Below are 26,122 nucleotides of genomic sequence, written 5' to 3'. Positions count from 1 at the left end.
TGCACCGGGGCTTGTCTGGGGGTAACACTAAGTAAGTGTTAAAGCTATCAAGGCCTTGAGCCCTTCCGACCTTGGGCCGGGTCTTCGGTTGCTTCAGCGGGTCCTTCCATCTTCTGAAGATGCCCACCGAACACCGTCTTTGTAACACCCCTATGTTAATTGTGCTCGCTAATCACGAGTTAATTCGCTAATCGTGGACTCGAGTTCGTCGTTAGCGTTAATCGGGTTCGCATAGAAACCTTTGTTTTAGCGATGTTCGATCTCGTTTTTGTCCTTGATATGAGCTCCAAATCAACTTCTGCCCAAAACGAAAGTTGTAGATCTTTCAATCCTCTACAACTTTTATTTTGGCCAAATTTCAAGTTCCAATATCAAAATTTGAGTTCTAGAGGGTCAAACTTGAGTCAAATTCGTTTCAAATGAGTTCACTGTAGCGACAGCGTTTCCACTGTGACCGCCCATGCCGGCGTCTGGCCGTCGGCGAGGGACGCCACGCGTCGTGACCGCCGACAATCCTCGTCGTCCGTGAGTCGTTCTTATCCTCGCGGTCGCACTGGAAGCTTCCCGTTCTTTCCCTTTCCTCGGGCTCGCGCGGAGCTAGGTCGAGCAGAGTCGCCGCCGTCCGCCGCGCCGGCCACGGCTCACCACCCCGCCTCGATTCGTCGCACCCGGAGCCACGCAGACTCGCCGTCCACCCACTCTGACCACCCACGAGTGCGGCCGAGCCCCTACCCCGGCCGAATCGAGCTGCAGACGTCGTACGCCATCGCCGTCGTCACCGAGCTCCGCCCCTCTCCGCCGACGACCTTCCTCCGGCCCTCCTTCGCGCAAAACAAGTCCGTGGTGAGCTTCCCCGCGGCCTATTCCTACTCCCCGACCCTCTCCCCACCCTAATCCACGGCCACCGCCGTCGAATCGCCGCCGCGCCGCCGTGGAACGCGCCGCCTGCCGCGCGCGCACGCCGCCAGCCCTCCCTGCGCCAGCTCGCGGGCCGCCGCCGCACGCCCTAGGGCCGCCGGGACCCCCTGGCCGCGATGCCGCCCGCCTCCGCCGCCGGTTGGCTGTGGCCGGGCCGGAACGGCCGCGCGCCGCCGCGCGCCCTGCCTGGGTTGCTCGCCGCCCGTGCGCGCGAAGCAGGGGATCGGGGGGGGGAAGCAGCTGGGCCGGCGCCCACTGCCATGTGGGGCCCGGCTGTCAGCCACCCCCCTTTTTATTTATTTTCTCTTTATTTGTTAATGGCAGAAACCTTCCAAAAATTGTAGAAAAATGCAGAAAAATCCTAAAATTTCAAACCCAATTTGGTTAGGTTTCTAAAATCAAAAGCTTCTGTGGAAAAATACTTGTGCCTGTGAATTACCACTTTTGTCCCTGTTGAAAATTCAGTTTGCCTTTAACCTAGTTTATTTAATGACGGTAGTTCCATGGCTCTAAAAATTATGAAAAATTTGCAGTAGCTTACTCTTGGTATGTGTGGTTCACTGAAAAAGTTTCAGGTGCATAACCTTTGTGCACATTTGTGGAGCTATTATTGCTCATTTTCCTTTTCTAGGGCTAAAAGAAATGCTTTTCTTTATCAGCAAGTGTTAGTAATTTATTTACGCACTTCGTATCAGCAGCTTTTCTTGATATCAAAGTTTAGCTAATAGATCTCTGTGGCGTGTTAAGTTTTGATCTTTAATTAGTTCCTAGCTTCATTTTATTCCTTTATCCTTTTGGTAATTGATTATTTTCATGCATGTGTACCTCAACAAAACAAACTCCGGTTTTAATCCATGCTGCTCTAAGCAAAGTTAGTAGTTGTTTTTGGAAGGAAACACTTCAGGCTAATTTGTGTTGATCTTTTCATCGCATCGTAAGTGCTCATGCATTGCACTGTGTTCTAATTGTTGCATGGCATATTTTATTCGTGTAGACGCCGCGAACGCAGCTGTCCACGAGCTAGTTGCTGAGCCGGTCTAGGAGCCGCGAGCAGAAGAGCAGCTGGAGAATGCCGTTGAGCCTGCTCCAGAAGATTTCGTTAACCCCGCTGACCTGCAAGGCAAGCTCCGGAGCATAACCATAACTTTAATTATTCAATGTTTATTTAAGTATTTGTGCATTTAAGTTTTAGGAGTTGTATGAAACCCTAGTATGCATGTTCTCCCTAGGTACCCATAAGTCCATACTAGTGTGCAGGTATCGTTAGCAATGCTCTGCTAAGTAGGAATTCGGTAGAAGTCGAGTGATTGCTGTCACTCGCGAGTTTTAGGATCTTGATTCCTAAGCTATGGCTGTGAAATGAGTTGTTGAGTAAAGAGAAATGGAGACCGGGCGGAAATAAGTTGGATTAAGGGTATAGAATGGATGAAAAGAAATCTCCGCCTGTGTCGATTGAGAACCGTTCCGTTGTTGGCAGTGTTGATCGAGGATTGAACAGTACTAACCACATACTGGAAGTAGGAGGTAGTCGAAACCGGTAAGCTGTGTACCACTTTACAGCGGTGATTTGAATTCCGTCATGCTACGCTGGGCGTGGGAGTTGGCGGGTGTTGGATAGGATGCTGCCTCCGGGTTCTCCGGGAGTTCACCGCGAGGGGCCCATCACCTGGGTTTTAGCAGGCGTAGTTCAGATGCCGTGGTAATGTGGAAACAGTTGACGCGCGTGGCCCGACGGGGCTTACATGTGTCGTGTGAGTTAGGTCCACCTTGCAAGGTTAAATCGGATCGATTCGCCGTGACTCGCGGTTATGAGAGCCTTGATCTCTTTGTCACATCGTAGTAAAGATTTGGAATGATGATGATATAATGATGTTACTCTGTAAAGATTGATATGATCAACCATGCTTGCTCTAGATGTCAGGCAAATCTAGTTGGCACTTGATAAACTTAAATTGAGCTAAAATATTGATAGTAAGGATTCATTAGTAGTAACTTTTCAGTAAAACAAACTCCAGAGCCAAAAAAGCTTTGCATGTCTAGATAATGGGCTAAGTATACCCAAAGTTGGGTAAGCCTTGCTGAGTATTAGTATACTCAGGGTTGTTGTTGAAACCTTTTAAGCAGGTTGTGTTCCCGCTGACTTCGAGGAGATCTGTGCGTCCTGGTTTGGACAGCCGCTTCCTCCTGGGTGGACCGTCGAGTGGGCCCCGTCTTCCCCGTGAAGTGGGGCAGGTTGGCATCACATCGGTGGGCAGGATGTGGAGCTCCCCTTATATCGTCGTCGTAGCTATCGTTTTGTATTTCGAACTCAGTTTTAAACTTCCGCTGTGCGTTTGAACTCTGTTGTTTGTATTTAAACCTTTTATGTAAAACCGGTGTTGTAAATTAATTTGAAGACTTCTGTGTGCTGGTATCACCTGTGCTCGTCTTCGTACGGGTCTAAGTGCAATTGTGATCCCGGAGTACAGTAGTTTAATCGGGATTTTACCCGACAGCCTATCAGGTTACACCGTTTTAAGTGCACAGTAACTTGATTAAGTATTAAGATGATGGTTAGTGCATTTAAGCCAGTTTAATTTGGACGGTGCTGGTACAGCTGGCATCAGAGCTCTAAATTGCACTAGGGTGATTACTGGTGTGCTTATTTACGTTAAGTAACTCCTACCTAGCAACGATTTCGGGTTTTTTCGAAAAGTTGACCCTAGATGCGCTAAGAAATAGGATAGATAGTTCGTATGCCCTAATTATGTTATATAAGTTAGGTGGCAACTAAGTATCTATTTTATTCCAGCACTTCCAGCTTTTACTTTTTGTTAAAACTTATTTCGGTAACGACGCACCTACGCTGAGGTAAGCAAGGTGAGCATTCTTGGTAGTCCTTTAGAATAGCCCACGTGTTTCATACGTGCGCGGGTCCCATATGATGAGCATACGAGGAGGTGATAAGGCTCAATTCAAACGAGCCTGTCGCTATCTGCCGCCTGATATGGAGTGCGGATTTCATGCCGTGTGATTGTGATCACGGTCATTTCGTAAGGCAATGTTACGAGATGTAAACCTGTCATGCGGTTGGCCATGACCGTGACCCTTGGGACACGTCTACCCTTGGATGTCCCGTATGGCGAGTGTACGGGAAGTGAATACGTTGTTATGACGTATGCAGCGCTGCCCATTTAGCGTCGAACGTCTGGGTGCCATCTCTATAGTGGATGGTAATGTATGTGTGAATATGTGGGAAACTGCATATGTGTTACCCGTGTAGCGTAGGACACATGGGGGCCGTTCGTGTGTGCTGGCACGAAGGGTCCAGAAATGGATAATTATATCTGTCTCTATGTTCTTTTGCAGGAAACTAACCACGTTAAGCGTGTTATAAAATCCTTGATCGTAGGAACGACTAGTCTATATATAGGGAGAGTACGTAATTGTGCCACCGATTGTTCTCGTATACCATATTTTGGTACTTGTTTGGGTGAGAAATGCTAGAACGTGGCATGCATCTTGCATCTTGCATACCCAAGTTGTTGATTGTCTTGTTACTTCGGTTGCGCTTCATAAAAACTTATTTTTGATCGCCATGTTTTACTGTTGCGCTTCTTGAAAAATTATTCTGCAGGTACGTGAAAAAATTTGGAACTCCAGTGAGGAACTGTGCTTTGGTTATCTGCGAATCTAAAATCCTTTTTCGGAGATGTTCAGTGCTACCTACGCTAGAGCTGCTCTGGTCGGAAATCGTGCAACTGAGTTACCAATCTATGGTTCAAGTTGCGTAGATGCGGTTTCAACCGAAGTAAACCATTTTATTTCCCTTGGTGAACCAGATCGCAGGAGAAATGATTCATGCCGTGTGTTCATATTATATATGCACATTCTTTATTTGCATGAATTAGTCCTGATAGCGAAATGGCTAACCAGGGGAATGATTATTTTGCAGATGGGTGATAATCATGGCAATGATAATCACAAAGCACTGCCCCAACAACCTCCCTCTTTGGCTCAAGCTGTTGCGGCTCTTATCGCTGACCGCAACGAGCAGACGGAGTTGATAAGGCAACTCGTGCAAGCCCAAGTCAATGCCGGCAGAGGTCGACATGCTCCCCCGCCACCACCAGCAGAAACTGACTATGTCGGTTTTCTGGCCACCCAGCCACCTCTGTTCCATAAGTCCGATGATCCCCTTGAGGATGATGCTTGGATTCGCACCATTGAGGATAAGTTCAGCATCCTCAATTGCGCGGAAATGGACAAAGCCGCCTTTGCAGCGCAACAGCTGAGGGGACCTGCAAAAATATGGTGGGTCAATCACAAGGCTTTACTTCCCGCTGGTACACGTCCCACCTGGGAGGAGTTTGTGGCAGATTTTAAAGCCCACCACATCCCTACCAGTTTGATGAGGAGAAAAATGGCAGAGTTCCTAGCCCTGAAGCAAGGGAACAATACCGTGCTCCATTATGCTCAGACCTTCAATCAGCTATCCCAGTATGGTGGTTTCCATGTGGATACGGATGAAAAGAAACAGGATTGCTTCAGAAGGGGACTTAGCACAAAGCTTCAAGACAAGCTTGCTCTCATCACGTGCAACAACTTTACCGATCTGGTTAATAAAGCCATCACGCAGGAAGATGCCACGTTGGCACACAAGGCTGATAAGAAGAGAAAGGCACCTGCTGGATCATCCAGCAATGCACCCCAGAGGTACAAGCTGGTTCAGACGGGGAATCAGCAGGCTTCATGTCACAGAACAGTCCAAATAATACTGATTAAGTGCACTAATTAATCATTAAACTTACTCCTCCGATACCGCACTTCACCAATACACTCAGACTGCCTGCTTTAACCAGGATCGATTGCACAGGAACTCTCGCCAAAAGACGAGCACAGGTGATTACAAGCAACAAAAGTTTTCAAACTTAACCTACAACCAAAGTTATATGAAAGTCTCCAAATCAATTTACAATAAAGTTTATAAGCCAGAGTTACATTTCAAATACAGAGTTCAAACGCAGCGGAAAATACAAACAGTTTGAAACAAACTTTAAAATACCGCACGGTATATAACGTTGATGACCAAAAGACGAACTTCACATCTTGCCCACTGATGTGAGGCTCACCTGCCTTCACTTCACGGAGAAGACGGAATCCACTCGACCGTCCAACCTGGAGGAAGAGGCTGACCACCCCAGGACGCACTAATTTCCTCGAAGTCTTCCGGAATACCACCTGCTCAGAAGGGTTACAACCAGACCCTGAGTATACTAATACTCAGCAAGGCTTACCCGACTATGGGTATACTTAGCCCATTATCTAGACATGCAAAGCTTTTTGGCTCTGGAGTTTGTTTTGCTGAAAGGCTACTATTAATGAATCCTTACTTTCAATATTTTAGCTCCATTTAGTATACCAAGTATTAACTAAATTCGCCTAATCATCTAGAGCACGCATGGTGGAACAGATTATCTTTCAGAACTCACAGACCAACCTTTTTCCATTCCGTTTTCAATTCACTTTCTTACTACGATGTGACGCAGTGACCAAGGTTCTCTTAACCGAGAGAGACGGCGAATCGATCCGATTTAACCTTGCAAGGTGGACCTAACTCACACGACACATGTAAGCCCCATCGGGCCATGCGCGTCAATTGTTTCCATATTACCACGGCATCTAAACTACGCCTGCTAAAACCCAGGTGATGGGCCCCTCGCAGTGAACTCCCGGAGAACCCGGAGGCGGCATCCTATCCAACACCCGCCAACTCCCACGCCCAGCGTAGCATGACGGAATTCAAATCACCGCTGTAACGTGGTACACAGCTTACCGGTTTCGACTACCTCCTACTTCCGGTATGTGGTTAGTACTGTTCAAACTCGGTCATCAGGGCCAACAACGGTATGGTCCTCAATCGACACAGGCGGGAGTTCATTTTCTCATCTATTCCAACTCATTCCCGCCCGGTCTCCAATTCTTTTTACTCATCAACGCAATTCCAAGCCAAAGCTAAGGGATCAAGATCCTAAACTCGCGAGTGACAGCAATCACTCGACTTCTACCGAAATCCTATTTAGCAAAGCATTTCTATCGACACCTGCATACTAGTATAGGCCCACGGTACCTAGAGAAAACATGCATACTATGGTTCCATTCAACTCCTAGAACATAAATGCACAATACTTAATTAAACATTGAATAATTTAAATTATGGTTATGCTCCGGGGCTTGCCTTGCAGGTCAGCGGGGTTAGCGATTTCTTCGGGAGCGTGTTTGACTGCGTCCTCCTACTGTGCTCCTGCTTGTGGCTCCTGGACCGGCTCAGCAACCAGCTCGTAAACCGCTTCGTTCGTGACGTCTACACGTATGAAAAGATGCCATGCAGGAGTTACAACGGTGCAAGGCACTCAGGAGGCAAAGCAATGCGAGTAAAAGAAGATATGACGGCAATCAATTAACGAACAACCCTGAAAACTAGCGATAAAGGAAACGACTTGGTGCTGCTTGGCAGGTTTAATTTCCGACTGAGCTTAGCCTGAAGTGTTTCCTTTCAACAACACTACTAGACTTGCATTAAGAAGGCTAGGTGCACCACAAACAAAAAGGAAGCAATAAGGCATTGCTTAGCCATGGTGAAAAATAAAGAAAGACTAGAGCTAGGAACTAGCTGAACACAAAAACTTAACCAACCGCAACGATCTAGCAGCACAACTTTTCTATCATGAAACACTACTGATAAGGAGTGCATAAATAAATTACCAACATTTATTGACATATAAAAGTATTTACTTTAACTCTAGAAAAGGAAATCAAACAACAATAGATCCACAAAGATACACATAGGCCCTGCACTTGGAAATTTTCAGTGGACTACACATACAAGGAATAATCTACCGAATAAATTTCATAATTTTTAGAGCAATGAAACAACCTGGATTAATTAAACTAGATTAAACACAACCCTAATATTTAGTAGGGGCAAAGGTGACATTTCCCAGGCACAAGAATTTTTCTTCTGAAGATCTCGATTTTAGAAACCTAACAAAATTTATTTTGCAATTTTCTCATTTCACTTTATTTTTCTACAAAATCTTGAAGTTTTCTGCCAAAAGATAATAAAGATAACATTAAAAGGGGGGGGCGGCTGACAGCCGGGCCCCACATGCAAGGGAGCCCAGGCCCGCTCCCCCCTTCCTCTGTTTTGCCCGCACGGGCGGCCGGCCGGCCGGCGCGCGGCCAGGGGCAGGCGGCCCGCGGCGGCCCTGGCTCCCGCTGGCGGCGGCTTGCCGGCGGCGTGGCTCGGCGGAACCGAGGCCAGGGCGCCCGGAGTGCGGAGCGCGCGCGGGTAGGGGTGCAGGGGCGCACGCGCGGCGGCGGCGGCGCACGCGGCAGGAGCGACGGCGCGGCGTCGGCGGCGGCGTTCCGGCCGCGGCAAGGCCAAGCGGCGGAAAAGCGAGGCGGGGCGAGCATCAGGAAGGCCAAGCGGCGGTGGGGCGCACGGTGGTGGCGCACGGGCTGGCGTAGAGTTGCCCGCGGCGTGCGCACAGTGGGGGCGGCGCGGACACGGCGGCGCGACGGCGCTGCGGCGGCGGGGGCTCGGGATTCGGCCGGGGAAGGGGTCGGGGAGGGAGAGGAGGTCACGGTGGAGCTCACCAGGGGCTTGATTTTGGGCGGAGAGGACCGGAGGTGGGGGTTCAACGGCGAGGGCGAACTGCGGGGGCGGACGACGATGGTGGATGGCGGCGGCGGCCCGATTTCGGCCAGGTGGGGGCTCGGCCAAGCTCAGTGACGGGCGGAGGAGGTAGAGGGAGGGATTGTGCGGCTCTGGGCGCGGCGAAATCGAGCGGAGCGGCGAGGGACGGCCGGGGCGGTCGCCGGCGGCGGCAGCTCGGTGCTCGGCTCAGCTCGATCGCGAGGACGAAGAAGAGGAGGTGGGGAAACTAGGGTTGGCCACTGGAACATCGTAGAAGCGTTAGGTGGGGGTGCGGACGTCGGCACGGCGACGCGTGGGCACAAACGTCGAGACTGAACGGCGGCGGCGGTGCCGTCACGGCGTGAGACAGAGAGAGAAGGAAGAGACGAGATGGACATGAGGGCAGTTTTGTAAATAAACTGAAGTTCCAAATGCAGTTGGTAAATTCAGTTTTTCTCCTTTTTCTTGGTCTCAAATGAAAAACTTTTGAATACGAAAGTTGTTCAAAATTTTGAGATCTTCAACTTTTGTTTCAGGCACTTTTTCATTTGAACAATAGTTTGAAAGATAAACATTTAAAACTTAGGTGCATTTGAAAATGTCATATTCAAAGCAAAATTAAAAATTTTCTTTAAATTTCGTACTGAAACTTGAATTTTGGCCAAAATGAAAGTTGCAGAGAAAGAAAAGTTCTAGAACATTGATGTTAGGCAAAAGTTGAATTAGAGCTCAGATTATGGAGAAAAACAAGATTGAACGTAGCTCAGTCGAAAGTTACTATGCAGACTCAATTAGCGCTAATGACGATGATTAGCCTCGATTAGCGATTAAGCACAATGTTAGCGTCAAAATTAACACCGGGGTGTTACACTTCAAACCGTCCTCCACAGCAGGGTCGTTGGGTTGCTAGACCACCACAGCAACAGCAGCAGTGGGCACCCCGTTTCCCGACACAGCAGCAGAGGCCCCTAATGCTACAAGCTCCACGCCCCAACAACTACCCCTGTTACAATTGTGGTAACCTGTGGCACTTTGCACGTGACTGCCGTCTGCCACCTCGGCAGAATAACTACAAGACTCCTGCGCTGAGTCAAGGTTCCAGCCAGAAGGATCAGAAAAAGAAGATTGTACCTGCCAAGACTGGTCGCGTGAACTACACCGCTCTAGAAGAAGTTCCGGAGGGGACCCAAGTGATGGCGGGTACGTTCTCCGTTGATCACTACCCTGTTACTGTGTTATTTGATTTGGGAGCATCTCATAATTTTATCAGTGAAGCATGTGTGGCATGACTTCACTTACAAGTAACATGCCTAGAGAGACCCTACATTATTCAGACACCTAGCACCCGGTTAAATGCTGGCCAAGTAGTTCGAAATGTTCCCCTTAACTTGGGTGGGAAAAATTTTCCACTCACTCCCATTGTTCTTCCAAGTCAAGGGATAGATATCATACTTGGAATGAATTGGATGAAGAAGCATGGCGTTGTCATCAATATCTCTTCTCGTATTCTTCAGTTCAACTCTTCCATGTATGGTTCTATGGATATTCATCTTTCCCAGCATGAAATTCCAGCCACAGTCATATATCATCTTGAAGGGAAAATTCTAGAAGTAATTCCGGTGGTTTGTGAATACCCCGATGTGTTTTCGAAGGATTTGCCAGGCATGCCTCCCGATCGGCATATTGAGTTTGTCATTGAGTTACAGCCTGGCACAGCGCCCATATCTCGAAGACCATACAGAATGACTCCAAGTGAGTTAGCGGAATTAAAAATCCAGTTGCAAGAGTTGCTAGATAAAGGCTTTATTCGACCGAGCACCTCACCTTGGGGTTGCCCGGCTCTGTTCGTGAAGAAGAAAGATCACGGACTGAGGCTATGTGTGGATTATCGACCTCTGAATGCATTCACCATCAAAAACAAATATCCACTTCTTCGTATTGATATTCTTTTTGATCAATTAGCTGGAGCTATCTCAAAAATAGATCTACGATCTGGTTATCATCAAACCAAAATCAGACCGGTGGATATACCAAAAACAGCTTTCTCTACTCGTTATGGTTTATACGAGTATTTGGTGATGTCCTTCGGATTAACCAATGCCCCCGCTTATTTCATATACCTCATGAATTCGGTATTCATGCCAGAGTTAGACAAGTTCGTCATGGTCTTCATTGATGATATCTTGATCTACTCCAAGAATGAGGAAGAACATGCTCATCATCTTCACATAGCACTTCCGCGTCTGAGAGAGCACCAGCTTTATGCCAAATTCAGCAAGTGTGACTTCTGGCTGAAGGAAGTGCCATTCCTCGGTCATGTCATATCTGCTGAGGGCATCTCTGTGGATCCCAGTAAAGTACAAGATGTACTCGATTGGGAAGCCCCCACTTCAGTTCCTGAAATCCGCAGTTTCTTGGGCTTAGCTGGGTATTATCGCCGATTCATTCCAGAATTCTCCAGAATTGCGAAGCCGATGACTGAACTTCTTAAGAAGGGTGTCAAATTCTATTGGAGTGCCCAATGTGAGGAAGCTTTCCAGAAATTGAAGACATTTCTCACTTCTGCTCCAATCTTGGCCCAGCCCGATACTACAAAACCATTTGATGTCTACTGCGATGCCTCGGGCACAGGACTCAGTTGTGTCTTGATGCAGGAGAACCGAGTGATTGCTTATGCTTCTCGATCACTCAAGCAGCATGAAGAAAACTATCCTACTCATGATCTTGAATTGGCAGCTGTGGTCCATGCTCTGAAGATCTGGCGGCACTATCTCTTAGGTTCATTGTGCAACATCTATACCGATCACAAGAGTCTCAAATATCTTTTCACTTAAGCTGATTTGAACATGCGTCAAAGAAGATGGCTTGAGTTGATTAAAGATTATGAGCTCAAAGTGCATTATCATCCTGGCAAGGTGAATGTAGTTGCCAATGCGCTAAGTCGCAAAGCTCACTGTCATTGCATTTCAGCTATACCATTAAGCGAATCTCTTTGCTATGAAATGGAAAAGCTGAATTTAAGCATTTTACCACATGGCACATTGGCTCATCTAGAGCTTACTCCTACTCTCCATGACCTTATCATCACAGTACAAAAGCAAGATAAAGGGGTGAAGGAAATTCAGAGAAGACTATCAGAAGGAGACCCTAAAGTGAATTGCTTCCACCAGGATACCGAGAATGTGTTATGGTTCAAGAACCGATTAGTGGTGCCTAAGAATTTTGAGCTTAGAAAACAAATTCTTGACGAAGCCCATACTTCACGATTATCAATTCATCCGGGTAGCAACAAGATGTACCAAGACCTGAAGCAATGATTTTGGTGGACTCGGATGAAAAGGGAAATAGCCAAGTATGTGTCAGAGTGTGATATCTGTCGAAGGGTTAAAGTCAGTCATCTCAGACCAGCTGGGACTCTTCAACCTTTGAATATTCTAGAATGGAAATGGGAAGATATAAGTATAGATTTCATCGTCGGCTTACCTCGAACTCAAAAGGGTTACGACTCTATTTGGGTTGTAGTGGATAGACTGACCAAGTCGGCAAATTTCCTCCCAGTTAAGACGACGTACTTGACCAAGCAATATGCGGAATTGTACATGGATCGCATACTATGTTTACATGGTGTGCCAAAGACTATCATTTCCGATCGAGGAACTCAGTTCGTTGCTCGTTTTTGGGAACAATTACATGCTTGCTTGGGAACGCATCTTATTCGCAGCTCGGCATATCACCCTCAAACAGACGACCAAACCGAGAGGATAAATCAAATTTTGGAGGATATGCTCCGTGCCTGCGTCTTAACCTATCCACAGAAATGGGATCAATGTTTGTCATTAGCTGAATTTTCTTATAACAATAGTTATCAAGAAAGCATCAAAATGGCACCATTTGAAGCCCTATACGGTCGTCGATGCCGTACACCTCTCAATTGGCCTGAAACCGGAGAAAGAACAATCTTTGGGCCCGACATGGTTCAAGAGACTGAAGAACAAGTCCGCCTTATCCAAGCCAACTTAAAGATTGCACAGTCTCGACAGAAGAGCTATGCGGATAAAAGAAGAGATCCACTCGTCTTTAAGGTCGGTGACCACGTCTATCTGAAAGTCTCACCTTGGAAAGGTGTGCAAAGGTTTGGAATAAAAGGAAAGCTAGCTCCCCGCTACATCGGTCCATATCCAATTGTTGAACGATGCGGTCCTGTGGCTTATCGGTTGGATCTTCCAGCGAATCTTTCTGCAGTTCATAACATCTTCCATGTGTCACAACTCAGATTGTGCCTTAGAGTTCCGACGGAAGCTGTAGAAAGTGACTCGATTCAATTAGAGTCTGATCTCACCTATCCTGATCATCCTATCAAGATTATTGATCGCAAGGATCGAGTTACTCGTCGCACAACCAACCGATTCTACAAAGTACAATGGAGTAATCACTTCGAAGAAGAAGCTACTTGGGAGAAAGAGGAATTTCTGAGATCCAAGTATCCGGACTTTTTAAACGCTCATCCAGGTACTACATCTTCGAACCTTCTCGCCTTGTACTTTCTATCGTGTGTGAATCTCGGGACGAGATTCGTTTAAGGGGGGAAGGCTGTAACACCCCTGTGTTAATTGTGCTCGCTAATCACGAGTTAATTCGCTAATCGTGGACTCGAGTTCGTCGTTAGCGTTAATCGGGTTCGCATAGAAACCTTTGTTTTAGCGATGTTCGATCTTGTTTTTGTCCTTGATCTGAGCTCCAAATCAACTTCCGCCCAAAACGAAAGTTGTAGATCTTTTAATCCTCTACAACTTTTATTTTGGCCAAATTTCAAGTTCCTATATCAAAATTTGAGTTCTAGAGGGTCAAACTTGAGTCAAATTCGTTTCAAATGAGTTCACTGTAGTGACAGCGTTTCCACTGTGACAGCCTATGCCGGCGTCTGGCCGTTGGCGAGGGACGCCACGCGTCGTGACCGCCGACGATCCTCGTCGTCCGTGAGTCATTCTTATCCTCGCGGTCGCACTGGAAGCTTCCCGTTCTCGCCCGTTCTTTCCCTTTCCTCGGGCTCGCGCGGACCTAGGTCGAGCAGAGTCGCCGCCGTCCGCCGCGCCGGCCACGGCTCACCACCCCGCCTCGATTCGTCACACCCGGAGCCACGCAGACTCGCCGTCCACCCACTCTGACCACCCACGAGCACGGCCGAGCCCCTACCCCGGCCGAATCGAGCTGCAGACGCCGTCCGCCATCGCCGTCGTCACCGAGCTCCGCCCCTCTCCGCCGACGACCTTCCTCCGGCCCTCCTTCGCGCAAAACAAGTCCATGGTGAGCTTCCCCGCGGCCTATTCCTACTCCCCGACCCTCTCCCCACCCTAATCCGCGGCCGCCGCCGTCGAATCGCTGCCGTGCCGCCGTGGAACGCGCCGCCTGCCGTGCGCGCACGCCGCCGGCCCTCCCTGCGCCAGCTCGCGGGCCGCCGCCGTACGCCCTAGGGCCGCCGGGACCCCCTGGCCGCGATGCCGCCCGCCTCCGCCGCCGGTTGGCTGTGGCCGGGCCGGAACGGCCGCGCGCCGCCGCGCGCCCTGCCCTGCACACACTGCCGCGCCGCCCCGCACGCCCTAGCCACCCTGCGCGCGCTGCGGCTCTGTAAGCCGCCCTGGCCGCGGCTTAGCCCCGCCGCGCCGCTGGCCGGCTGCCGCCGGCGGGAGCGTCGCCGCCATGCCGGAGCCGCGCCGCCGCAGGCCGCCTGGGCTGCTCGCCGCCCATGCGCGCGAAGCAGGGGATGGGGGGGGAGCAGCTGGGCCGGCGCCCACTGCCATGTGGGGCCCGGCTGTCAGCCACCCCCCTTTTTATTTATTTTCTCTTTATTTGTTAATGGCAGAAACATTCCAAAAATTGTAGAAAAATGCAGAAAAATCCTAAAATTTCAAACTCAATTTGGTTAGGTTTCTAAAATCAAAAGCTTCTGAGGAAAAATACTTGTGCCTGTGAATTACCACTTTTGCCCCTGTTGAAAATTCAGGTTGCCTTTAACCTAGTTTATTTAATGACGGTAGTTCCATGGCTCTAAAAATTATGAAAAATTTGCAGTAGCTTACTCTTGGTATGTGTGGTTCACTGAAAAAGTTTCAGGTGCATAACCTTTGTGCACGTTTGTGGAGCTATTATTGCTCGTTTTCCTTTTCTAGGGCTAAAAGAAATGCTTTTCTTTATCAGCAAGTGTTATTAATTTATTTACGCACTTCGTATCAGTAGCTTTTCTTGATATCAAAGTTTAGCTAATAGATCTCTGTGGCGTGTTAAATTTTGATCTTTAATTAGTTCCTAGCTTCATTTTATTCCTTTATCCTTTTGGTAATTGATTATTTTCATGCATGTGTACCTCAACAAAACAAACTCCGGTTTTAATCCATGCTGCTCTAAGCAAAGTTAGTAGTTGTTTTTGGAAGGAAATACTTCAGGCTAATTTGTGTTGATCTTTTCATCGCATCGTAAGTGCTCATGCATTGCACTGTGTTCTAATTGTTGCATGGCATATTTTATTCGTGTAGACGCCGCGAACGCAGCTGTCCACGAGCTAGTTGCTGAGCCGGTCCAGGAGCCGCGAGCAGAAGAGCAGCTGGAGAACGCCGTTGAGCCCGCTCCAGAAGATTTCATTAACCCCGCTGACCTGCAAGGCAAGCCCCGGAGTATAACCATAATTTAAATTATTCAATGTTTATTTAAGTATTTGTGCATTTAAGTTTTAGGAGTTGTATGAAACCCTAGTATGCATGTTCTCCCTAGGTACCCATAAGTCCATACTAGTGTGCAGGTATCGTTAGCAATGCTCTGCTAAGTAGGAATTCGGTAGAAGTCGAGTGATTGCTGTCACTCGCGAGTTTTAGGATCTTGATTCCTAAGCTATGGCTGTGAAATGAGTTGTTGAGTAAAGAGAAATGGAGACCGGGCGGAAATAAGTTGGATTAAGGGTATAGAATGGATGAAAAGAAATCTCCGCCTGTGTCGATTGAGGACCGTTCCGTTGTTGGCAGTGTTGATCGAGGATTGAACAGTACTAACCACATACCGGAAGTAGGAGGTAGTCGAAACCGGTAAGCTGTGTACCACTTTACAGCGGTGATTTGAATTCCGTCATGCTACGCTGGGCGTGGGAGTTGGCGGGTGTTGGATAGGATGCTGCCTCCGGGTTCTCCGGGAGTTCACCGCGAGGGGCCCATCACCTGGGTTTTAGCAGGCATAGTTCAGATGCCGTGGTAATATGGAAACAGTTGACGCGCGTGGCCCGATGGGGCTTACATGTGTCGTGTGAGTTAGGTCCACCTTGCAAGGTTAAATCGGATCGATTCGCCGTGACTCACGGTTATGAGAGCCTTGATCTCTTTGTCACATCGTAGTAAAGATTTGGAATGATGATGATATAATGATGTTACTCTGTAAAGATTGATATGATCAACCATGCTTGCTCTAGATGTCAGGTAAATCTAGTTGGCACTTGATAAACTTAAATTGAGCTAAAATATTGATAGTAAGGATTCATTAGTAGTAACTTTTCAGTAAAACAAACTCCAGAGCCAAAAAAGCTTTGCATGTCTAGATAATGGGCTAAGTATACCCAAAGTTGGGTAAGCCTTGCTGAGTATTAGTATACTCAGGGTTGTTGTTGAAACCTTTTAAGCAGGTTGTGTTCCCGCTGACTTCGAGGAGATCTGTGCGTCCTGGTTTGGACAGCCACTTCCTCCTGGGTGGACCGTCGAGTGGGCCCCGTCTTCCCCGTGAAGTGGGGCAGGTTGGCATCACATCGGTGGGCAGGATGTGGAGCTCCCCTTATATCGTCGTCGTAGCTATCGTTTTGTATTTCGAACTCAGTTTTAAACTTCCGCTGTGCGTTTGAACTCTGTTGTTTGTATTTAAACCTTTTATGTAAAACCGGTGTTGTAAATTAATTTGAAGACTTCTGTGTGCTGGTATCACCTGTGCTCGTCTTCGTACGGGTCTAAGTGCAATTGTGATCCTGGAGTACAGTAGTTTAATCGGGATTTTATCCGACAGCCTGTCAGGTTACACCGTTTTAAGTGCACAGTAACTTGATTAAGTATTAAGATGATGGTTAGTGCATTTAAGCCGGTTTAATTTGGACGGTGCTGCTACAGTCTTGTGGTTCGACTCCAAGACCACGTGCTTCACGTCCACACATTGTACATCTAGCGTACCTAAATGAGGTGCAACGATGCATATGCATAAATGCATGGACGATGCAGTAAAAAAGCGCAGCAATACAAGCACAAGGTCAATATTGCCTAAACATGGACAACTACACATGCGGAGATTAATTAAACCTTACGCGAGTCTAAACAAAGTTAACCAAACTGGTTTTATATTTTTAGCAAACTCCTAACTCCATTTATGCAATTAACAAGTTATAAAAGCATTTATATAGCATAACTAAAATTATATATAAAAAGTTGCCAAATAATACATTTTAGGGTTCTATAATATCGAGCATGAAATTATGAAGCTAACAAAATTGGTTTTGTATTTTTCTGCAATTTTCTACGCATTTTACAAGCACTACTATTCAGTGCTGATCGGAAGTTCCGACCAGGTGAAGGAAGTTCCGACAACCGTCGGAAGTTTCGGGTAAGTTCCGACAAAGGGTCCTCGGCCGATTGGAATTAATTGGTCGGAAGTTCCGACATGGGGTAGGAAGTTCCGATAACCATGTTTTCAACCAAAAACAGAAATCGCAAAAAACAAAAATCCTTCTTGGGGAAAAACCAACCAACCAAAATCGAAACCTTTTTAGATCCTAGTTAAGGGATGCATATAGAGACGATTGACCAAAGGAAATCACTTAGAACCTCCTAGAAAGTTAGATCGGGGCGGCACAAGTTTGAATACCTAGAATGAGCTTTTCTTGAACGAAGAACTTGAAATCGAAGGCATACCGGGGAGGAATACGTGGAGAAGAAAGTCCCACATGCCGATTTGAAGCTTTCTTGGTCTTGGGATCGAGTTGGGATGGAGGATTTGGAGTTTGGGTTTGGGGAGAGGGAGAGCACGGTGAGGGAGATATATTTGGTTCATCAGTCCACCGGAGTTAAACACCGGTTGGACCGGTCCGGCCCGAGTTAAACAGAAAAATTTTAACTAGTGGTTTTTTGTTGTGAAAATTTAAAACTAATGACTGTGATTATATTTAATCATAGGTGATTAACACCCGGGGTGTTACACAGGTGCTGTTGGAGCGATTTGCAGAGATAGTAATGGTTTGTTTATTGCTGCAAGCGCAAGAGTGTTTGATGGAATTTCCGAACCAGCTACTCTGGAAGCACTTGCTTGTAATGAGGCTTTATCTCTAGCTCTAGACAACAACTTGTCTCGCTGTTTGATCGCAACAGATTGTCTAGAGGTCATTAGAAATTTGGAGGAGAAGAGTTTATGCCCATATAGTGCCATTTTGAATGAAATTCAATTCAGGAAAAATCTTGTTGGAGAAGTTCATTTCAAGCATGAAAGTTGAAACTGTAATGGAGAAGCCCATAGTTTAGCTAAGGGTGTGTTCTTTTGCCCCTGGGAGATATATTTGGTTCATCAGTCCACTAGAGTTCCTCCATGTACCTAAGAACATCTTTGTAAATGAATAAATGTTCCATGTTTTCTTCCTAAAAAAATACTGTAAAATTAAAATTAAAATACACTTGTAGCTTAAAAATATTGTTCGAGACAATCATAACAGCACAGGCACCTTAATCTCAACAGCTATTCTTGAGAAATTATCACACGGAATTTTTATTATAGAACAATGAAAACCAACATGGCAGATGAAGGCATGACCTTTGAATCCATGGAAAAATAATCAAACAAGTATCACAGCGTATTTACCTTTCAACAAACAATATGTCAATTTCTGTATTGGCAATTAACAATAACAGCACGGCTGTCCCTTTACATTCAGAAAATCACATACCAGATAGACTATGGGAGTATGGGAGGGTGTGCTAAGACCATGACAATAGCATCAATCTGGGAGTTAGTAAGAGCCTCCAACCAGAACAAGCATACGCACATCACTCCCATAGTCTGTGAATACAACTTGTCACTTTGCCTTCTTCCCTAAAGATGTACAAGTAACTGAAGGCAATGTCCTCTTCTTGTTAAAGGCACTGGTTCTGCTTTCAGGCTCATCGCTATCATCATCACTAGACTCATTTGCCTCCTTAGCAGTTCTATTCTCATCCTCCAAGGCCTTTCTCTTCTGCGCATTCACCTTCCCGAGCAATTTCCTCTCAACTGGGTTAGTGGGAGCCGCACGCTTGACACCAGGTGCCACTTTAGCACCAAGACCAAGCCTGTAAAACGTTTGCAGTTATACACAAGTTATCCGGGAATGCAAAAGAAGACAAGTATCTATATACCCGGATGGCCTGCCCTCAAAATCCTTGTCATGGGGTTCATCTGGGTCCGATGCAGTCATTTTGTCCACCCATGTCTGAGCCTGACAATGATTTATGGCATGGGTAAGTAGGGAGTTGAAAGCATTTGATTAAACAACACCCACAACTATGACTAAATGGGAACCAACCAATAGAATATTATTGACCTCTTGATGCAGTTATAAACGCTTCAATTTCAATACCTGCTTCTTCTTCTGTACATTTGAAATCAATTTTTCCCCCCCAATTTCAATTGCGTCCAACAGGTTGGTGGCGGCGTCTACAAAACCTAACGCCGGCAAAGAGAACACAGCAAACATTGCATCGAGCCATGCAACAGCACTGAAGGAGGAAACCACGCCCCAGAAGGAAAGAAAAGGAGGAATCGAGGATCCGAATAGGCGGAGCTCACCAGCTTGAGGGCCTTGTTGAGCGTGACCACCTTGGGGAGCGGCGCCTTCTTCTTCTCCGGCTGCGGCGTCTCTGTCGCCATCGCTAGCGGCTGACGGTTGACGCAGCAATCGATGAGTAGAGAAGGGCGGCGGCGGCGGCGGCGGCGGCGGGTTGGGAGGCGCGGAGCCGAGGAGACGGGCGCGGCGGCGCGGTGGAGGTGAGATGAAGGCGCTGCGCTGACTCTAGCCGGAGGTAGGAGAGGTAAAGTCTAGTGGGCTGTGGCCTATGTCTAATTGTGGGCCGATATAAACAACTAGACAGGTTGACGCGCGATACACGTCTATTTGAAAGATATTAACTTGAAAAGAATGATGAAACATAAATTTATATTTTGTTGTACTCAATCTAATATTAAATTTAGATATTTTCTGCTATCATAATGGTCATCTAAGCACAGTATAATTTTTTTTAGAAATCCGTTGACTTTTAGGTGTGAGTAAAAATAGCTGACAGAGTAACGTATAAAATTAGTGATGAAAGAATAATTGATCCTATTTTTTGAATTTATGTACGGGAAACAAATTATAAAAAGTATTAGAGCTATCGTAGATGAACGTGGTGTACAAAGTTATTATTTTCATATATATAGGAAAAGTTAAATTTATTTTATATTTTGTATACGAAATCATCATCGATGTTTTTTTCAAATGATAGAGGCACCTAATAGTACCGTGAGTCCATTAAGTGGGGCACATTAAATGTGCATGGATCGCAAATGGTGTGGGCCCCACTTTATAGTATACAAACAGTAGAGCTACTACATGTGAACGCAATATACAACATCATATTATTTTTTATATAAAAAATAATTAAATATATTTTATATGCGGCCCCACTTGAACAGTATGCGGCCCCACTTGAATAGTATGCGGGCCCACTTGAATAGTACACATGGGCCCATGAACAGTACCCGGACCCCACATGAACATATGAAAGAATAATTGATCCTATTTTTTGAATTTATGTACGGGAAACAAATTATAAAAAATATTAGAGCTATCGTAGATGAACGTGGTGTACAAAGTTATTATTTTCATATATATAGGAAAAGTTAAATTTATTTTATATTTTGTATACGAAATCATCATCGATGTTTTTTTCAAATGATAGAGGCACCTAATAATACCGTGAGTCCATTAAGTGGGGCACATTAAATGTGCATGGATCGCAAATGGTGTGGGCCCCCACTTTATAGTATACAAACAGTAGAGCTATTACATGTGAACGCAGTATACAAAATCATATTATTTTTTATATAAAAAATAATTAAATATATTTTATACGCGGGCCCCACTTGAATAGTACGCGGGCCCCACTTAAATAATACGCGGCCCCACTTGAATAGTATGTGGGCCCCACTTAAACAGTACACATGGCCCATGAACAGTACCCGGACCCCACATGAACAGTACCCGGGCCCCACGTGGGGCCAGAGCGAACGGGAGATTTGGAGCGTTAGTATAGTACTCAATTCAGGCCCTTACAAATTCATATTTTTTATAAAATTCACTGTTTGCGATTTGAACGGAGAAGTCAATGAATAGAACAATCTTTTCTTCTTCTTCTCAAGTATTGCACGCAGGTGGTAGAGTAAGCACACGCCATTATGTACGATGCTCATCTTACTAGGCTCTACTACAAGATTACAAGATTCGTGGCAGCACTAGCAAGCCATCTACATATACAAAATTCCAAGAACATTTAGGTACAGGACGATTTCGGGAGCCTCAGCAAAGATGTCAGTGCACAAGATGCTCAAAAAGTCTCAAGTAGGCAGTAGCTGGCCCAAGAACAATCCACATGATTGTATCTGTGTCTGTGTACAAGGTAGTACAGACAGTGTACAGAAAGGATCTGAAGCTAAATTACCCACTAGCTGCCTCCAACAAACCAAGAACACTCCATTATTCAGCAGCTTACTCAGCATTGCCAGCCTCCTGGAAACTGACGTTTTATTGTTAGGCGACCACACTCAAGCCTAGCCACCATGAATCACTCACAGGAATATTGTTCCTGGCACAATCAGTCTTCTAGCCATGCAACACATGATGTGCACAACCTACTAACACCATGGAACACACGCCCTACTCATCAGTGACGCATCCTCTCGACGCTGGGGCCACGAGCTTTATGTACTGAAACAAGAGACAGAGGAAGACACATATTCAGTATAGATCCAACAATTACTGTATATGCCCCAACATGACAGACAATGCTCAAGACAGAGTACCTTCCAAAGGGCTCCGCGGGTGGCCTTGTACGATGGTGGGCTCCATTTCCTCCGTCTTTCTTCGAGCTGTGCTTCGGTCAGATCGACATCAATTACCCTCTTACCAACATCAATGGTTATCAAATCACCATTCTGGACAAGACCAATCGGGCCACCTTCCTGAAAAATAGCAACTTTGTGAACAACAAAAACATTCTGCTGCTAATTTTTTCACCTATCTTTCAGTGTTGCTAGGAAAATTAACTCAAGCTGCTATTGAACAGAAATTAGTAGTGAATTACACAGAACAAATTGGACTGCTGCCATTGGTTTACTACTGCACAACAGTACCTGTGCTTCAGGACATATGTGGCCAACAACAAATCCATGTGACCCTCCAGAAAATCTACCATCCGTCAGCAGGGCGCACTCCTAAATGAAGGATGAACAGAAAAAATAAAAGGTGATCAACATTATAGTGCCACGAGGAATGATTGCTTTGAAATTTAAACAATTTTGCAGCTGTATAGTACTTCAGAATTATGCAGCATATCACAGGAGTATGCAGTATTTGTCTTATTGTATGCACCACATTACCAAGTATTATACACAATTCATAAAGGTGTAGAGCTGAACCAGGTGACAGATAGAAACACAAGTACAATGGCTCACAAATGCCAGGTTGATCTATGTTGTACCTTTCCAAGGCCAGCACCCATTATTGCACTTGTTGGGGTCAACATTTCAGGCATCCCTGGCCCACCTCTTGGTCCTTCTCCACGGATCACTACTACTTTTCCCTGTTGTTAGTAGCAATGCAATAAAATAATTCGTCATAAGAACATAAGAGTTGCTCCAAGGAAATAAGAACATTCCACAAGTAAGCAATGAGAAGGGCAATTTTGTGCGCCTTAATAGAAGAATACAACAGTGGCACCTTAAAGGTTGCAGGGTTTTCTGAGATAGCTGTTATCATGGCTTCTTCACCCTCAAAAACTAAAGCTGGGCCTGACATTTCACCAAGTAACAGTTAAATTCCACACACAATATGGAGGCTATTAAAGGTTGATGATGGAAGGAATAAGTCACCTGAGAAAAACAGTCCCTCTTTGCCAGTGATTTTTGCTACAGAGCCTTCCGGTGCAAGATTTCCATAAAGTATTTGTATATGGCCAGTTGATTTGATAGGATTGTCCAGCGGCCGAATAATTTGCTGCGTGTCAATGGAAAATGTAAACATTATCATGAAAGGTGTTAAACAATAAATTTGAAATATCAAAATTGAGCTTTACCTGCCTTTCAGACAGAGGAGGGAAGATTTTAGCATTTTCAGCTAGAGTTTTCCCAGTGACTATCAGGAAAAAAAATAAATACAATGTCATTACCTAAAAAAATAGCTCCTATTTTACATGACATGATTATTGACTGTACTCACCAGTCATGCAATCCCCGTCAAGAAGACCTTGCTCCAGAAGATAATGAATTGCTGCAGGTGTCCCACCAATCTGTAACATGTGGCTTATTTTTTAAACTTGTTGCATTGATTAATTTTGGTTTTTAGGTTTGCTCACTTTTTTTGGTTTAAGCCCTTACATTTACTTAGAACTTATGTGAAGAAAATCACTTAAATGCACAGAACATGGAAAATATAACATATGTAACAGTAATGAAAAGATAAGCTAAAAACCAGAAACTTAAGGTGGATTTAACATATGCTCAAAAGTACCTTAGTAGTATTAAGCATTTACCTTATGCAAATCCTCCATGACATATTTGCCACTGGGCTTGAGGTCCGCAAGGAAAGGAACTTGGTCACTGACCTTCTGAAAATCATCAAGAGTCAAATGCAGACCTACAGACCTGAAAGAACACAACTAATGAGCTTTGGTCTGCTAAGAAAATAAGCACATGGGATACAATAAGGCAATAACCCACCGAGCAATTGCAATCAAATGCAGGACAGCATTAGTTGACCCACCAAGAGCCATGACAATGACCATTGCATTGCGCAATGACTTCTCAGTGATAATGTCCCTAGGCTTCAAGTCCATCTTTAGCAATTCTAAAAGATACTTCCCAGTAAGGCGGCATTCCTCTAGCTTTAGAGGGTCTTCAGCAGGAGTCGAAGAACTTTTGGTACATAAAGCACAAAGAAATATTGATTGAGAATAGTTAATATATGTAAATGACACGAACTGATTTGATAAAAAACTATTCATTACTTCACAACAAACAGGTTAAGGATTAAGACATTAATTGCACCTGTATGGAAGGCTCATGCCCATGGTCTCGATGGCCGATGCCATCGTGTTAGCTGTGTACATACCACCACATGCACCTGCACCTGGACATGAATTGCGGAGCACGTTCTTTCTTTGCTCATCACTGATTGATCCACTGACATATTCTCCGTAGCACTGCATAAAAATTAAATTAATAAGTACAAGTATATAAGAACTTGAGTTGCTAAACAGATAAAAGGTAGTAAACATACCTGGAAAGCAGATACTATGTCATAAGAATTGCCCTGAAAGTGACCAGGCTGCATTGAAAATAAATTTCATCAGAAAATTGACGGTACAAGAATAATAAAAAGACTCAAATATATTTAACAGATTATTGTATCACTGGTTAAGGATCCAAAACACAGATGTGCCAGCTACATTAACCTAGATTTGTAGTATAAATAACTCCGCATGCAACTATCAGTTATTAAGTTATAATGGTGCATAGACGATTCTAGGTAGTGATTCAGTCCATGAAAATTGTCATTCAGTGACTCAGATATTCAAACCAACCAAACATTCTGTAGAACAACAGAGCATTTCTGAATAAGTAGAGTAATACAGCAAGAGAGCAGGGGAGCATTACCTTAATAGTTCCGCCATATATCATGATACTAGGCCGATTAAGCCGTCCCATTGCCATTATCGTACCTGGCATCTGCAATGCCAATAACCATTAGATCCAGCTAAATAACCATTAAATCCAGCTGTAATTAAGATCACAATGTGTATAATTATTGTATGACTCATTTGGTAGAAAGCTTAAAAATTTCCTAAAGTTGCAGTAAAAGAACATGCCTAATCACCCTGAACACACTCAAACAACATAAAGGGTACACATTTAACCAAATGCATATGCTCATGTTCTGTTTAGCAAATATTACATTTTTGTTGCATCAGGGGGGTTATTTTTCTACTAAGGGGACAGTGCAAAGAAGAAAAGGTCCAGTTTGTTATTGCAAATTTTTCTCCCCTCTCTCTAGCACTAACCTAAACATGCATCACCAACCTGCCACCAGCCCTATCTCCATCACAAAAGTTAACACCCACCAAAAAACAAAATGTAAAGCTGGTGAAGATCCGGCATCAGGTACTCTTAACACTTGAAAGCTTCAGTGGAGGGATGATGAAAACTACCATCGTTATTATCTTACTTGTACACTCCTAGTACTACTAAACTATCTGAAGTGTGAGCACATTTCAGTCATCAGAACACATATTGCTGAATACTAGTAGAAGAAGAGAGGAGCTCACGTTCTTGTCGCATCCGGGGATGGAGATGTTGGCGTCGTAGTGCTGCGCGCCCATGACGGTCTCGATGCTGTCTGCAATGAGGTCGCGCGACTGGAGGCTGTAGCACATGCCACGGGTGCCCATGGAAATGGCGTCGCTGACCCCGACGGTGTTGAATCGGAAGCCGACCATGCCGGCGTCGCGGACGCCATCGCGTACAGCCTCGGCGAGGCGGAGCAGGTGCATGTTGCAGGTGTTCCCCTCGTACCACACGGAGGAGACCCCGACCTGCGGCTTGCGGAGGTCGGCGTCGGTGAGGCCGACGCCGTAGAGCACGGCCTGCGAGGCGCCCTGCGACTTGGGTTCGGTGATTCGCGCGCTGTACTTGTTGAGCTTGGGCTCGTTGGAGACGGCGGTGGCGCGGACGCGCTGGAGGCGGCGGCGGCGGCCGGGGACGGGGCCGGCCTCCGGGAGGGAGGGGGAGGTGAGCACCAGGGACTGCATCGCGGCGGCGGGTACGGAACGGGGTTTTGGGTTTTGGGTGGCGATGTGGGAGGTAGGTGACGGGGGATGGGTGGATGGATGGGGACAAGTGGAGAGGCGGGCGGGCGTGCGTGCGGCGGCTGGCGGCGGGAGGGGAGGAAGGCGACGAGCAGTACACAGCCGGGACAGGGGTGGCGCCCATGTTTTTTTTTTAATTGAAACTCGTGTTGTTATAATTTTTCGAGTTGATGACCAATCTTCCATTACATTCATGTATTCTTATTCCCTCTGTTTTAAAATATAGGTCATTTTAATTTTTATAATTTTATAAGTTTGCAATACATCTAGATATATGATATATGTCTAGGTACATATCAAAATATATAAATCTAAAAAAGTCGAAACGACGTACATTTTGAAACGAATAAAGTATGCCGTTACAATTTGT

General features: G+C 45.7%; 2 protein-coding genes across 3 annotated transcripts; both read right to left on the bottom strand.

The window, feature by feature from the left end:
- Window positions 1–18,425: 18,425 nt before the first annotated feature.
- LOC120713101 lies at window positions 18,426–19,668 on the bottom strand. 2 transcript variants are annotated; one of them, XM_039999088.1, is made up of 3 exons: window positions 19,424–19,668; window positions 18,994–19,073; window positions 18,426–18,927 (listed from the first exon to the last, which is right to left on the bottom strand). In XM_039999088.1, exons 1-3 carry the CDS (start codon window positions 19,502–19,504, stop codon window positions 18,675–18,677), a joined length of 414 nt encoding a protein of 137 aa, XP_039855022.1. In that variant the 5' UTR covers window positions 19,505–19,668; the 3' UTR covers window positions 18,426–18,674. The 2 variants fall into 2 exon arrangements, with proteins under 2 accessions (XP_039855022.1, XP_039855021.1); XM_039999087.1 differs by lacking the exon at window positions 19,424–19,668 and adding an exon at window positions 19,215–19,417.
- A 1,537-nt stretch (window positions 19,669–21,205) lies between these two features.
- LOC120713100 (dihydroxy-acid dehydratase, chloroplastic-like) lies at window positions 21,206–25,871 on the bottom strand. Its single transcript, XM_039999086.1, has 14 exons — window positions 25,213–25,871; window positions 24,545–24,616; window positions 24,168–24,215; window positions 23,936–24,090; window positions 23,609–23,803; window positions 23,422–23,533; window positions 23,109–23,178; window positions 22,966–23,024; window positions 22,763–22,886; window positions 22,611–22,681; window positions 22,372–22,473; window positions 22,025–22,105; window positions 21,695–21,853; window positions 21,206–21,599 (listed from the first exon to the last, which is right to left on the bottom strand). The coding sequence occupies exons 1-14, from the start codon at window positions 25,693–25,695 to the stop codon at window positions 21,549–21,551; spliced, it is 1,782 nt and encodes a 593-aa protein (XP_039855020.1). The 5' UTR covers window positions 25,696–25,871; the 3' UTR covers window positions 21,206–21,548.
- Between the last annotated feature and the right edge of the window lie 251 nt (window positions 25,872–26,122).

This window comes from Panicum virgatum, chromosome 6K (genome assembly GCF_016808335.1).
Source record: "Panicum virgatum strain AP13 chromosome 6K, P.virgatum_v5, whole genome shotgun sequence".
NCBI classification, from domain to species: domain Eukaryota; kingdom Viridiplantae; phylum Streptophyta; class Magnoliopsida; order Poales; family Poaceae; genus Panicum; species Panicum virgatum.
Note: the sequence above shows the minus strand (reverse complement) of the source record. Positions and strands in the feature narration are given on the sequence as shown.